At 39.7% G+C, this 14,782-nt stretch overlaps 1 protein-coding gene across 3 annotated transcripts in view; it reads right to left on the reverse strand.

The window, feature by feature from the left end:
• Nucleotides 1-12,493, reverse strand: part of zswim5 (zinc finger, SWIM-type containing 5) — a 239,091-nt gene extending 226,598 nt beyond the window's left edge. For all 3 annotated transcript variants that reach the window (XM_073062899.1, XM_073062898.1, XM_073062897.1), the window contains exon 1: nucleotides 11,965-12,493. In XM_073062899.1, coding sequence (XP_072919000.1) covers nucleotides 11,965-12,370 — 406 coding nt within the window. In that variant the 5' untranslated portion in view covers nucleotides 12,371-12,493. The remainder of the gene's footprint in view (nucleotides 1-11,964) is intronic.
• Nucleotides 12,494-14,782: the final 2,289 nt, after the last annotated feature.

Raw genomic sequence — 14,782 nt, forward strand, 5'->3', positions numbered from 1 at the left:
TTTGTTTTGACATCCTTAATTGTTTCTTTGTGTTTTAATTATCATATTTATTTTTAAATCAATGCAATTTTTGTCCTTTGTTTAAAAAAAATTGCTTCTAAATATCACTATTAGTTTCTTGTTATGGTTCTCACTTAGTGTAGTGAAAGTTTTCAATTCCTGCCGCTGTCTGCAAGGAATTTATATGTTCTCCCAGTGACCATACGAGATTTGTTTTGGGTGCTCCCACTTTCCAAAGACATACGTTTAGGGTTAGTGAGTTGATGGCAAGCAACATTAGTGCTGTAAATGTCATGACACTTGCGGGTTACCCAGCACATTCTCACCCACTTGATGCATTTCACTGTATGTTTCGATGTACACGTGACAAATAAAGCTAATATTTAATAGCACAGTGATTACGTACCATTAAACAGCTGACACAAATGCATCTAATTTACAGTAACGATGACTCTGATTCATTGCAAAGAACACCTGGAAGGAGGGAAGTGGCACACTTGAACCATCTTGCTTTAACAATCTTACACCATTTGGTGCAAATTACTGACTTGAATTATTATTGGGAATCTGGGTGTAAATTATGTTGTCATTTCAGAATCTGCAAACTTAAAATTCCCTATTTTATGGCAGTAGTACAAGATACTTAAATTTGTTTCTAAATAGTTATTTTAATTCCTCATATCTAAACCTATCCAACACTTCTACAGATGCAGGTAAAAGTAAAACCAGCAAATTCTTCAACCAAAAACAAAATACATCTGTCAGCCGAAATAAGATAAGGTTTATATACTTGAAATCATTTAGACAGTTCCAATTATAATCCATGCAGAACATTAATAAAGCATCTATAGCTCCTCCTTCCTTACAGAATGTTTTTCCTACAAAAGATTTTTTCACTAGTTGTAACGAGCAACAGGTAGGCAACTAGTAAATACTGGACAACACTGCACACAAATGAAGATGGAGTAGAAGTGTTTCTAATCTGCATCTGGGCATGGTTGCTGGCAATGCACGATAACGGATGATAATGTTTCCAGGATTCATCAGGTTAAATCCCAGCTTTAATATCAGAAGGGAATGAGACTTAATTATAGCCATAAATACATTTATTCATTCAATCACGGATGTGATTGAAAATGACTTAATTCCGTCTTTACTACTATGCTTATCATTATTCTTCTCCATTAACAACCGGAAAATCAGCATTATTTAAGTTGTAATGCAGGTCATCTATTTCAAGTTCACACTAATTCAGTCATGTTGGACGTAGAGAATCCACAGAACCAAAGATCTGGATCTCTAATGTTCTTTCCCTGCATTACGCGTTGCTTTTAAAGACAAGTTATCAACAAATATTCACCATTTTGAAATGTCAGGAGTCCATTACGCCAACAGGCCTCAACATGAATCTCATTCAGGATGAAAGGCATGAGGGCAAAGCTGGCACATTTTGGTGACAATTCAATTAATAAGTAAATTATTGTGAGCAAGAGTTAAAACGTTTTGACTGAACAAAATACTACAGCAGTGTGAACACTCTATTTTGTTTCCATCACTAAGGCTGAAAACTCACGTGGAACAGGACAATATTCCATTCCCCAATGGGACACACCAAACTACTTCTTCGCATATCTGTAACAGGAGTTTTAAAATCCCATAGCTCAAACACAACCATGCACTGACACTACGGCAGTACAGAAGCTGAAGTTCAACCTGAGTTGCATTTTATTTATTAAGTAAATCGACTTCTTTCCAGGCAATAACCCAAAGAGTTCAAGAGTTCAGATGACGATCACAAATAATTCGAATCATACCAGACCCTTGAATAAATACTCTCTACTCTTTACACACATGGCTGGAATGGCTAGGCACAACTCAAACGGCATCTACAGACATGCCACTGACATCACAGTTGGCAGCACAGTAACACAGCAGTAAGCGCAAGCACTTTACAGCATGAGTGATCACTGATCAGGGGTTCATTCCCACTGCTGTCTGTAAGGAGTTTGCATATTCTCCCTGTTACTGTGTGGGTTTCCTCCGGGTGCTCCAGTTTCCTCCACAGTCCAAAAGTGTAGAGTCAGGGGCACGCTTGTTGGTGCCAGAAGCATGGCAACACTTGTGAGCTGTCCAGCACACTCCCCGCTGATTTCATTTGACACAAGCAACACACTGCACCATATATTTCGACGTACAGGTGACAAATAAAGCTAATCTCCTAAGAAATTCAGAAGACGACGAGGAGGCATACAGAAGTGAGATGGATCAGCTTGCTGAGTGGTAACGCAACAACAACCTTCCACTCAGTTTTAGCAAGACTAAGGAATTGCTTGTGGACTTCAGGAAAGGGAAGTTGGGAGAAAACACACCAGTCGTCATTAAGGGGTGGAAAAAGTGATCAGTTTCATTCCTGTGCAACAGCAGCTTAAAGTATCTATCCTGGACCCAACACATTGGTGCAATCACGAAGGCACACCAGATGTTGCACTTCATTAGGAGTTTGAGGAGATTTGGTATGTATCCAAAGACTGTTATCAATTTCTATAGATGTACGATGGAGAGCATTTTGACTGGTTGCATCAGCACCGAGAATGGAGTCACCAATGTGCAGGATCAAGAGAGGCTGCAGAAGGTTGTGGACTCAAGGAGTTGCATCACTTGCACTAACCTCCCCACCATCAAGGACATTTTCAAATCCATTGTTAAGGCCCTCACCATCTGGGTCACACTACTTTCTCATTACTACCATCAGGGAAGAGATACAGAAGCCTGAAGATGCACACTCAACATTTTAGAAAGAGCTTCGTCCCCTCATCAATCAGATTTCTGATAGTCATGAATACTACCTTGCTATTCCTCATTTATTTATTTACTGTAACTTATAGTAATTTTTATGCCTTGCACTGTACTGCTGCCACAAAACCACAAATTTCACGACATATGTTAGTGACAATAAACCTGATCCTGATTCTACAGCTTTAACATAATGCTCTTTACAACATCTCCCAACTGAATTGGATTAAATGTGACCTGCATTTCAATGCCATTTTGCATCCCTCTGCTTCCTAACCCTTAATGTCCATAATTAATAAATTAATCCACCTAAAATCCACCCATCCTTAGAATATAGAAGCTTGAGAGATTTGATAGAGATATACAAAATTATGAGGGGTATAGATATAAGAAGGCTTTTTCCACTGAGGTTGGGTAGGACTACAACCAGAGGTCATGGGTCAAGGGTGAAAGGTGAAAAGTTTAAGGGGAACATGAGGGGAAACTTTTTTCACTTAGAGGGTCGTGAGAGTGTGGAATGAGCTGCCAGCACAAGTGGCGCATGAGAGCTCTATTTCAATGCTTAAGCAAAGTTTGGATAGGCACACGAATAGTAAGGGTATGGAGGGCTATGGTCCCAGTCAATGGGAGTAGGCAGTTTAAATGCTTTAAGCATGGACTAGATGGGCCAAAGTGTTGTGGTTTTCTAGGAATTTATGATCCTCCTCCCTTCCTTATCTCTTCTTTTGGGATATTGAAGACTGTATGAGCATCAAATAATCTTCAAAAGTATTTGAGAATTTCATCATCTTTGCTATCTATTTCCATCATGCTCGCACTTTCAAATAGTCCATCAAGCTACTGTTCACTTTTCTGACCTCCATCCCTATCTCAGGTTAGTGACAACTGCTACAAGTACATGGCAACCATCTTGTTTACAGTTTCTTCCTCACTGGAGAATTTCCCTTTTCCTAGTTTCTCTGCAAGATGTTCCAATGACATAAACTTCCACGCTGGTGTTTTCCAGGCATTCCTCTTTTTTTGCCCAGCTACAGTTTCCTCTCAGAGTTTCAAGCTCTCAACTACATTCACTTCCTATACTCCTGCTCTGAGTCTCTCCTCCAAGCTCAGACAAGGATGGAATTTTCCCATGCCCTCGCCTTTCACCCCACCAGATTCCATGTTCACCAGGTCACTTTCTAAACACTTCCACGCTTTCAATGGGATTCTACCACCAGAGATGCTTTCCTCTACCCTTTCAGCATTCTGACGGGACCACCAGTAAGTTCTGATGAAGACAGAAGAGTGAATCAATATCCATTCATTCCTGTTCCCATGACAATTTGCAGTACAATTACAGGTAACAAAACACTTACTCTTACATCATCACTTTCAGTCATACTGGGCCTTAAAACCTTTCTAGTGAAGCAACAAACCCCCTGAGCAAACTTCCAGTTATCCTGCAGTTTATTTTCCATTGAGCTTCCATTCCTTTCTTTGATCTCCAACACTGTTATGGAGTATTCTGTCTGGAAGTCAGTGACCACAGGGATCTGTTCTGGGACCCCTGCTCTTTGTAATTTTTATAAATGACTTGGATGAGGAAGTGGAAGGGTGGGTAGATAAGCGTGCAGATAACATAAAGCTTGGTGGAGTTGTGGAGACGGTGGATGGTTGTTGTAGGTCACAACATGACATTGATAGGATACAGAGCTGGGCTGCATAGTGGCGTTGGAAGTTCAACCAGGAAAAGTGTGAAGTGATTCATTTTGGAAGGTTGGATTTGGAGGCAGAATACAGGCTTAATGACAGGATTCTTGGCAGTGTGACGAAATAAAGGGATCTTGAGGTGAATGACCATAGATACTTCGAAGTTACTGTGCTAGTTGACAGGGTTGTTAAGAAGGCATATGGTGTTCTGGCCTTCATTACCCAGAGGATTGAGTTCAAGAGACATGAGGTAATGCTGCAGCTCCATAAAACCCTGGCCAGACCACACTTGGAATACTGTGTTCAGTTCTGGTTCCCTAATTATAGGAAAGCTGTTGAAGCATTGGAGAGGGTGTGGAGGAGATTTGCCAGGATGCTGCCTCAATTAGAGAGCATGAGAAAAGGTTGGGTGAGCGAGGGCTTTTCTCTTTAGGGCAAAGGACGATAAGAGGTGGCTTGATTAAGGTGTATAAGATGCACAGATAGAGTGGATAGCCAGCAACTTTCTCCAGAGCAAAAAAATAGCTGATATTATGAAACTCATAGATAGGCACTATAATTATAGAAAAACAGAGGGCAATGTAGAAGGGTAGAGTTAAATTGAATTTACAGTAAGATCTTAGAGTAAAACAGTTACTACCCCTCAGCCATCAAGCTCTTGACAAAAGAGGATAACTACATTCATCTACTGAGATGATCCCACAACCAATGATATCACTTTAAGGACTCTTTATCTTGTTATTTCATGTTCTTGTTAATTATTGCTATTTATTCATATTTGCATTTGCAGTTCATTGCCTTCTATGTTTTACTTGCTCTTTCATCAATCCTGTTTATAGTTACTATTCTATAGATTTGCTGACCAGGCCCCCAGGAAAAAGAAGCTTGGGCTTGCATGTGGTGGATAATAAATTTCACTTTGAAGATAAAAGGTCAGCACAACAGCATGGACTGAAGGGCCTGTACTGTGCTGTTCCAATAAAGCCCAAACTGATGATGAAAGAAACACACCTTCCAAAGAAGAGCGTTAGTCTTCCTGACTCAGCTGTTCCAGGTAATCCAATGTTTCCCGGCTTGCATTTCAATATTTCAGGATTTATGGTTTTCCTCGCTTCTATAGAGCTCATTCAATGTTCCTAACTTACACTTCTGTGAGATGTTATTCACAAGCCTTTACACCTCCTTCAAAAGACTCAACAACTTTTCATTCAATCTCATGTTCTCTATCACAAGGTTCATTTTAAAACCACTTCTCTCACCCTCCCTTCGCTTTCCTCTGCAACTTTAAAGCTTTTGTATTCTAATTTCCTTTTGACTTCAAATGTTAATTCAATTTCTCTCTTAGCACCGAGTACTTATGGCATTTTATGTTATATTTCAAAAATCGATATAACCCTCCCAAGAAAGTTAAAATTAACCTAGCTTTTGGAGGAAGAATTCCCTATTTCAAATGCTTTCTAATCTCAATGTTTTAAATGTGGGATCAAGTTATTTAGCAATGTCTCCATGCTTAATTATCCCAACAGGCAAAATCAAAAAGATTTAATTGGGAAACCAAGACAGAATTATCAGATGACATTTCAGGCTGACACCTTTCATTGGCCTGAAATGTCGACTGTTTACTCTCTTCCATAGATGCTGTTTGGCTTGCTGAATTCCTCCAACATTTTGAGTGTGTTGCATTGGATTTCCAGCATCTATAGATCATCTCATGTTCAGAATTATCAGCTTAAAACACCTCAATCACACTTCAACATCCTACACTTGTAAGCAGAAGAACTGATGCTTCAATATCGAAATATTTACCATCTAATAAGGCAAATTTTTCCAGAAGCCTTACAGTAGGAAATTGTTTTTGTGAAATCAAATAAGCCCCATTTTGAAACGGCACTAAAATTATCAAGTAGATATCAAGTTATAATGAAAACAAATACTATCAGCTAGATTATAAATCAGAGAAAGTAATTGACAATGATTAAACTTTTCAAGAGGAAAACTGAATACATTAGCAGTACTATACCATTCCTTGTAAATACAAAACTTGATTTGGTACATCTCCTGAAGGATCTGGTGAATCTGACTCTTCAGAATGCAGGTATGCCTATCAACGAGGGTGGAGGTTGCGTTGAACCCCGAGAGCAGAAAGCAAACCCTTGCTCGGCTCTATTACTCCACACCGATTAAGGCGTTGAGCCAGATTAATGCATCGTAGCCCGAGAACAGAACGTGAATCGGTAGTCTGCCTGGGTTTGACTCATCTCCCTCTCTACTCCCTGCTAACACCAGGTTCAAGAGCAGGTGTTGACCTGCAGCCATCGATCTCCTGGACCGGCTTCACTCACCTCTGTGGTGAACTGCCTCCAGAGCTGTGAACTCAACTTCTGGGACTCCGCAGCTCGTGCTCTAGGTCTTGTTTGTTTACTTTTTATTAACTATTTGCACAATTTGTCTTCTTTAGCACATTGGATGTTTGATGGTCTTTCTTGTGTAGGGTTTTCATGGATCCTATTGTGTTTCTTTGTTTTGTGGCTGCCTACAAGAAGATGAATCTCAAGTTTGTATATAGTATACAAACTTTTGATAATAAATTTGAACTTTATTAATAGCACAACAGACTGGCATCCTGTAATACCTAGCTACAGTGGATCAACATGAACTTGATATGTGCTGCAATGTTATCAGGTGCAATGATAGCCCTTAGTCCTGCTGTGTGCGGAGAAAATAAAAGTTTCCAAAGAGCGACCACTCCTTGTGGCCAACCAGTGACCCCTACTGGGAATTCATATGTGGACAAACATACATGGCCACAATTCCTCACCACCAACACAACTGAAGAGGCTGTTAATATTCACATGTGGAAAATGCAGCAACAAAGTGGAAATTTTCTTTTAAAACAATGCTCCGATAGTTGTTGCTTGATCACACTTTAAGATGTTACATTTCAAAGAATTTCACTTCAACATTAAACTTTTAAATATCACATTAGATGCAATTTTAAAAAGCCAAAACCTTTTATTAACCTAGAAAGGTAGGACAAAAGACATCAAATTTACATCTGCAAACCAACTGCCTGATTAAATTCAACTGCTAAATTCCTTATGTGAACACTACGCAATACCATGCCAAAAAAGAACAATTAGTCAAGCTATATCATTTTTTTGCCTATTCCATTTACCTAATGGAATCCAGTTTGAATGATGCCACTTGATCCCATCCCTATTGTCTGTTCAATCTTACCTCCAGCTGCAAGTTTGATTTGATTTCCCAGTTTTTATTTCTTTTCCTTCCCCCACACTTTGCATTTTTACGCAATTACAATGTAATGATGCATTGCACGGCCTCTGCTGAGTTTAAATAACAGTCTCTGTTCTTCTACTGATCTGGCTCCGAAAACAAATGCAGCATCTCCCCCCCATCCTCCCGAACCAAACACAAGCACTGCTGCTCTTCGTGTACTGTGTAATTCTTCTCCTGATATATAAAATTTCCTCTTCTTTCTGCAAAATAGAATGATCCCTCATTTGTCCAGTTGCTGGCCATATTCAGAAATCACTTGTATTTGGAAACGAAAATAAAAGACGAGCAAATGAATCATCGTGAGTTACACAATTGATAACAATCCAGACAATTAATTCATCAGAGTTCTACCGCCTGTATGTGTTATTTTTGCAGCACTCTGAATTAATTTGGTGTCTTTCATTTTCACCTAGATATCAGCAAAACTATTATACCAGGGTATTGAACTCCTTACCATAATAATAAATACACATCGGTGCAACATGATGTTGATTAAACAAGATGCACTATAGTGAGAGGTTTCACTCAGAATATTAACTGGCTTTCTACTTCCAACTATCAGATGTCCCATAATATTTTTGTGAATTGTGACCATTTATCAATGTACTTAGACCCTGTGGTAAATCCAAATCCAACACACAAATTGGGAGTCAAAACCCGTGCAAGTTTGGAAAACTGATTTTGTTTGCTCAAGTTCTCTTCAAAATTATTTGCCTATTACCAAATGCCAAATTTTCAATGAAATGTGGAAAAAGCACTTGTAAATTGCACAAGAATTTTTTTTAAATCTGTATTAAATTTGACAATCTGATGGCTTTATAATTCTGTAGAAATAAGCATAGTCAGTGATAAAACAGAATTCCACCCATAATTAACTCAATTTTACATTAATAGAAAGTAAATTTAAAGAATAATTTTGATATATTTTGATCTTTAAATGTACTTACATTTGTTCTATTTTAACTTTTTAAAAAACTGCTCCTTGTGCACAATTTTTTTATGAATCTCCTCAAAAGCCCAAAGGTTAGCATAACGAGTTCAAGTTCACCATGGTGAACATGATCATCAGAACATTTGATCTAGCTACATGTCCTCCTTCTGGAACACAGCTGGCTTCAAACATAATATATATTTTTTAAACCACCACAAAAACACCAGAGACTGATTCACAATGTACCGGTACTTTAAAATTCCTTCATCCTTTAAATTAGTTTGACCAATTGCAGTCAAACTGCACAGACTGGAAGAAACTCAAATCACCGTACCCAACTTATGCCTTCAACATAAACTTGTAATTTGTACCATTATTATAGTTTCCAATTAGAGGACCAGAACAGACGATTTGGATGATAAAAGATGATAAAATTTGTGTAGGTCACTACAAGTGCCTGAAATGCATTTATCACACACTTACTGCTGTGGAAAATAATTTATAGCAAACTCTACGTTCACCTTTAAACATTTGCAGTATGTCAAATTCAAGCTGATAAAAGCTCAACATTTACTTTATTTTTGAATTGGAAACCGCACAATGCATTAGTAATTGACTGCAATGTCATTAATTATTGACCTTCCCATCACTCAGAACTCACAGTTTGCAGTATAGACATATTTTAACTGCCGCCAAATTCGTTATTGCATTTTATTATGGTGAGGATGTTTGCAACAGTCATTCAATCCGACATTGTTTTGTATACTTTAATTTCACCAGAATACAATAAAGATTTCAAAATAATTTGTGACCAGCTTTTTGCTTTAGTTATAAGCATCAAAGGGGCACTAGTTGGTTCACCAAATTGCAATCATGTGCTTCAGATCTTCTTACGAATCAAACTTCCATCCTGGTGCATAGTGCAATGCCTCAAAATTAGAATATTCTATATTTCGAACTCTTCAATGCTTTAATTATTCATAATATGTTAATCCAAATGCTTCTTGATGTTAGGCCTATTGAACATTTAGCACTAAGAATGCGTTTCATGCTTTTAGTATAAATGATGTACCAGGACACAGAAATGCAAACTGCACAATACTTCTGATAGGATATGTCATAAAGCGAGACCTGCAAGACAAAAGATATCACTGGGTGAAATCACTCTGCACAGCAGAGCATTCTGTGCAGAAGTTTCCTTCAGACCGGGCACTATAAACTAGCATACAGCCCAAATTTGACCTCATGCCTCATTGAGGACATAAAATGAAATACGCAACGATTTAAATCTAACAATTCTCCTCGGTGCAGTTCAGAAACTCATAACCAAAACATCACCCGCTTCCAAAAGATTAGCGAAATACGTCACCCCCAAATCTCATTCATCAGCCTGCATTCGTTACAAAATCTCTCCCTCGCACACGCACGCACATTCGATTAAATTAATATACACCTCCCAGATACTCTGCTCACAAATTCAAATGTTAATAAGTATTGTTTGCCTCCTAAACATCTGAAAGGCGATTAGCGCAGACTTGATAATGATCTACCAAGTAACTAATACGTTCATCAATCTACTTTGCAAGCTGGCCAGGTTCGAGCCTCAGGTGGCAAATATCCAGGTTGTGAAGTCGCCTACCTTCACGGAAGTCGTCATTTGAATACTGTCAAGATAGCACTAAACAGAGTCCTTTAGCGGAGCTTCAACAACAGACTCTGCGATTTGGGATTAAATCTCAAACAGAAGTGGCGATTGATGGCATAAAGGAAAACAAACATAACCGATTGCCCTTCCTCGCTAGTTTCGTCTAGTTCCTTCCTCCTGAGTGAATAAATGTATAATTTTAAAACTCTGGGCATTGTACAAGTACAAACTTGTATGAATTATACGGTTAGAATCGTGCCATTTCTCCTTAAGATTCAAACAAAACTCGGAGCTTTTCCAAGGCAAAAACACCGAATTACAATTTTTAATCAACATTTAAGATGCTAAAAAGCTTAATGGCGAAGTTCGTTCGAATGAAACTGTACATCTTAACAAGGCCACGCTTATGTCTTAAATCGTTTCATTTCTGACAAAGCGCAAGAATGAGGGAAATTATTAAATCAATTTTAACAAGTAAGTCAACAGAGCCTCGGGTGATGTGTCATCTCAGGATTTACCCAATTTTGGCTCGGTTCCCCAATGTCTGTGGGAATCGGGAGAGAAAGATGAGAAATTCAAGGGCATAGCACTTTCTGAAAACGCATATATTTCACCTGGAAATGCATCAAAACAGACCAGCTGAGCAGCTAGTAAATTACATACAATAACTACAAATCATGCCGTCTATGAAACAAACGAAAAGCCACGACATGACCCTCTTATTTTGTCACTCTCTCACCCCACCTCCCTCCCTTGGCATCACTACAGAGACACGATCCTTATTATGGAAATTGCTTGGCTCCCATTCTCTGTCTCTTTTCCATTTCCTTTTATCTCCGCTTTCGCTTTGGTCGTTATTGGACATTCTTAGAAGGGAGGAAAAAGTAAAAGCGCTATCTTAGACCGTGCATCGTGATACTTTTAAGTCGCAACTCTATCCAAAATGCATTTATATTAGCCATTTGTACTTGTTCCAGTTTAGGATTTAATTCCTAGATCGGTATTTCACCCTCCAGTCAAGAACATTCCTGACAGGCAACTCGCAGCGTTATCCTTTCTGACAGCTCAATACAATTAAAACCACGACAGATTATGTTTTTGTTTCCGCGAAAGAAAATAGCGAGCTGCAATTTTTGCCTTCTCATCAAAGCTGCAATCCAAACAGACAGAATAAATACGTCAATTACCTTATCTATAATGTAACGCACACCTTTTCCTGGGACCACGGAGTCGCTTTCATTTATTTCCCCGCCCTCTCCTAACCCTAAATCAACACCCACCCCCTCCCCATAAACACTTCCCACGATTAAAAAAGCCAAATCGACATAAACAAAGGCTATAAATGCATTCTTTTGTGACATGAAACAGCAAGCTGTTTTATCTAATTTCTCCCTTCTACTGAGCCCAAACTGCAAAGATATCTTACACCAGTAAACTATTCAAATGTCCGGGGGTAAAGTAGCATTTGTTTTTTACATAGTTGGAAAAACATTGCTCCACAGTGGGAAAGAAGGCAATTCAAACGGAAGTGTCACTGGACCGAATCCATTTTTGTGGAGATTGAGCAACTATATTTTTTCTCTTGTGTTTTTTTTCAAATCACACTTACCTACTTGAAGAACATTTTCCACATAGCCGCTCTCCAGCAGTTTAATACCTCTCCTGAACGGGAGTCTGTTATCATCGTCCCCGGTTACGGTTGCGCCTCCTGCCGCGGCGGCTGCCGTCTCCTCGGGAGAGTAGTAGTTAAAGGACGAGTACATACAGATCTCCCTCTCGTTCCTCGGGAAAGACCAGTAAACAATTCGTCTTTGGACGGGCTCGGGGATGCGGGAAAAACGTTCCTCCACTTGCTGGAAGGGCCACTTCTCCGCCACCATTTTAGCGCTGGCATCCAGGAGAGACTCCGGGTTGTGTACTCTCCCGGTCAGTGCAGGTTTCTGGGACGATCTAGAAACTGGGAAGGGCCTGGAACAGAGACGCTTTGCGGTCGGCTGAGCCCTCTCCTCCGCCATGCTGCTCCACAGTGTAAAGAGAAAAGTAGCCACCGCGCAGCCCGCACCGCTACAATGTTGCTTTTTTTCTCACAGCATTCGAAACCAGCACACATCCACTTTACGCCGCGCAACCTAACCCGCTGATCGTCCGCCCTGCCTTTCTTCTCATTGGTCACAGCTGACTGCCCCAACAGCGTCCCCGTCTCCTATTCGGCAATCGCGACGCCAATCAGGAAGAATGATGGTCAGCACGTTAGGCCGGCCTCGCGTTCAGCTTAGCCCCGAGCGGCTTTTAGGAATCGATTGGTCGCCTTTGATGTCAATCACGTTCGCGTCACAATAATGGAATTTTTTTGCAGCTCGAAGTCGCGGCCTTTCATGCCATATAAGGAGCGTGTGGCTGAATACGGAGTTGAATGTCATGCGAGGCGAGGTCACGCCGCACAAGGGAGAGCCTCTGTCTGCAGCCCTCTGTGGGATTCGTGACAGCACGGGGGCAGGGAAATCCCGGCTTCTGCAGGATGTTGGTGCATGCCTGGCTCCTACTGTATAACTTTTCGTTTAAATATAACACCGCTAATTATTGGCAGTAAAATACTAGTAGCCTTCCTTCTAAAAAAAACGTTTAAAGTTCCAAGCTGTTAACATTTTGCAAAAAAAACAGTTTAATGTAGTTTAATTTCTAAAGATGTATTTCTCGATATTTCAATTTATTCCATACTGCAATGTCCCGCTGATTATTCCTCCTATCCGCTCCAAGTTGCAGAATTTTGTGTTTCATATTATGAAAGATAAAAGGCTTTAAAATTAACCGTTATTTATAAAACGTACATTCGTCTTCGAAGTTTGGAATCTTAAGTACCAGTTCACTCACGGTCATCAATGCTAAGGTTATGGACAGTCATCATGGTTTGTCCAACAATGACATCTATTGGGTATCCTTGCCTTCCACATTCTGGAGCAGAAAGTTGTGAGACAAACACTTGATTAAATAGGCATTGAACGAAAACTGCACTCTCCATGGGTTCTCCTGTGTCTGCCAGCTGGTGGCTGATATCCAATGCAAAAGTGACCCAAAAGTGCCTGTCTATTTTCGTTGGGTGGCAGCTAATATTTTACTCCCAACTCCATTTGCTCTTCTTGATCAAGTTCTGATCATAGCACAGCAGGAGACCAGTTTTTCCATAAGCTCCCGACCACAATATTCCTCCATGCGCCCCTGAATACAGCACAGCAGGGATCCCAACTGTTTTTCTACCAGAATCAGAGGCAGCTACTGCTTCCTTCCTCCTCCATAATATCAGTAATGTTACCTCCAACTCCCAGTGACCAGCCAGAATTCTAATTGAGACACAAGAGACTGTAGATTCTAGAATTTGGAGCAATGAGCAATCTGCTGGAGGAACTTAGTGGGTTGAACAACATCAGGAGGGGGAAACAAATTGCTGATGTTTTGAACTAAATTTAATGCAGGTTTTTGACAAAATGTCAATGTCTTTACTTTCACAGATGCTACACCACCTGCTGAGTTCTTCCAGAACACTAACCACTGTTCCATCTAACAACCCAGCCTGCCCCACCCCATCCCATCAAGTCAGACTGCAGATGAACTCTCAGGTGCTAAATTTTCACTTATAAAACAATTGTTAGTTGCCCTTTTCATTGCAATTTGAAGCTACAAAGCAGTCGTAGAAAAAAAATTCCGTGAGACCAAACAGCCAGAAAGTCTTGACCCAAAATATTGATCTATACTTTTTGCTTCTAAAGGAGATGCTGGACACAATGAGCTAGAGAAAAATGTTTTAGCAAACATTTTCTCTTTAGCATTTATTCCTTAATTAACATTTTAAAGGTTATTATTTCTAAAGTACTTCGTTAGATGTAAGGCACTTCAAGCCTATGAAAGATATTGGATCTATTTTTATTGCTATCTTTGAAAATATCAAAACTTTTCTTTCACCATTCTTCTTTTATCACAATATGTCTCTCAGAGGAGATCATTTGTCCATGGTTGTGGCATCTCTTTGGTGACATTTAATCCCACTGCTTTGCTCTTACCTGTAGCACTGTAAATGTTTTCCTTTTCATTATTTATCACATTCCCTTTTGTTGCTTTAGAATCTGTGTAGTGCAGTGCATTTTACAATCTCAGGAATTCTTGAATATGTTTCTTTACTTCTGGCTCCTTTTCCAATTACCTTAAATCTTCATCTATTATTACAAGTCCTCTTGTCACTGAAAAAATCTCTTTATTTACCTTATCAAAGCCTTCCGAAATTTCTCTATTCAGTGGAGAACATTCCCAGCTTTGTGAGCCTTTCCATGTGAGTGTAGGGCTCTACCCTGGTAGCATCTAAATCTCTGCCACATCCTCCCTGAGACCTCGAGATCATTCTGGAAATGTCTTGAATTGAGCAGAACTCCAGCGGA

Source organism: Hemitrygon akajei, chromosome 12, assembly GCF_048418815.1.
Source record: "Hemitrygon akajei chromosome 12, sHemAka1.3, whole genome shotgun sequence".
Classification (NCBI taxonomy): Eukaryota; Metazoa; Chordata; class Chondrichthyes; order Myliobatiformes; family Dasyatidae; genus Hemitrygon; species Hemitrygon akajei.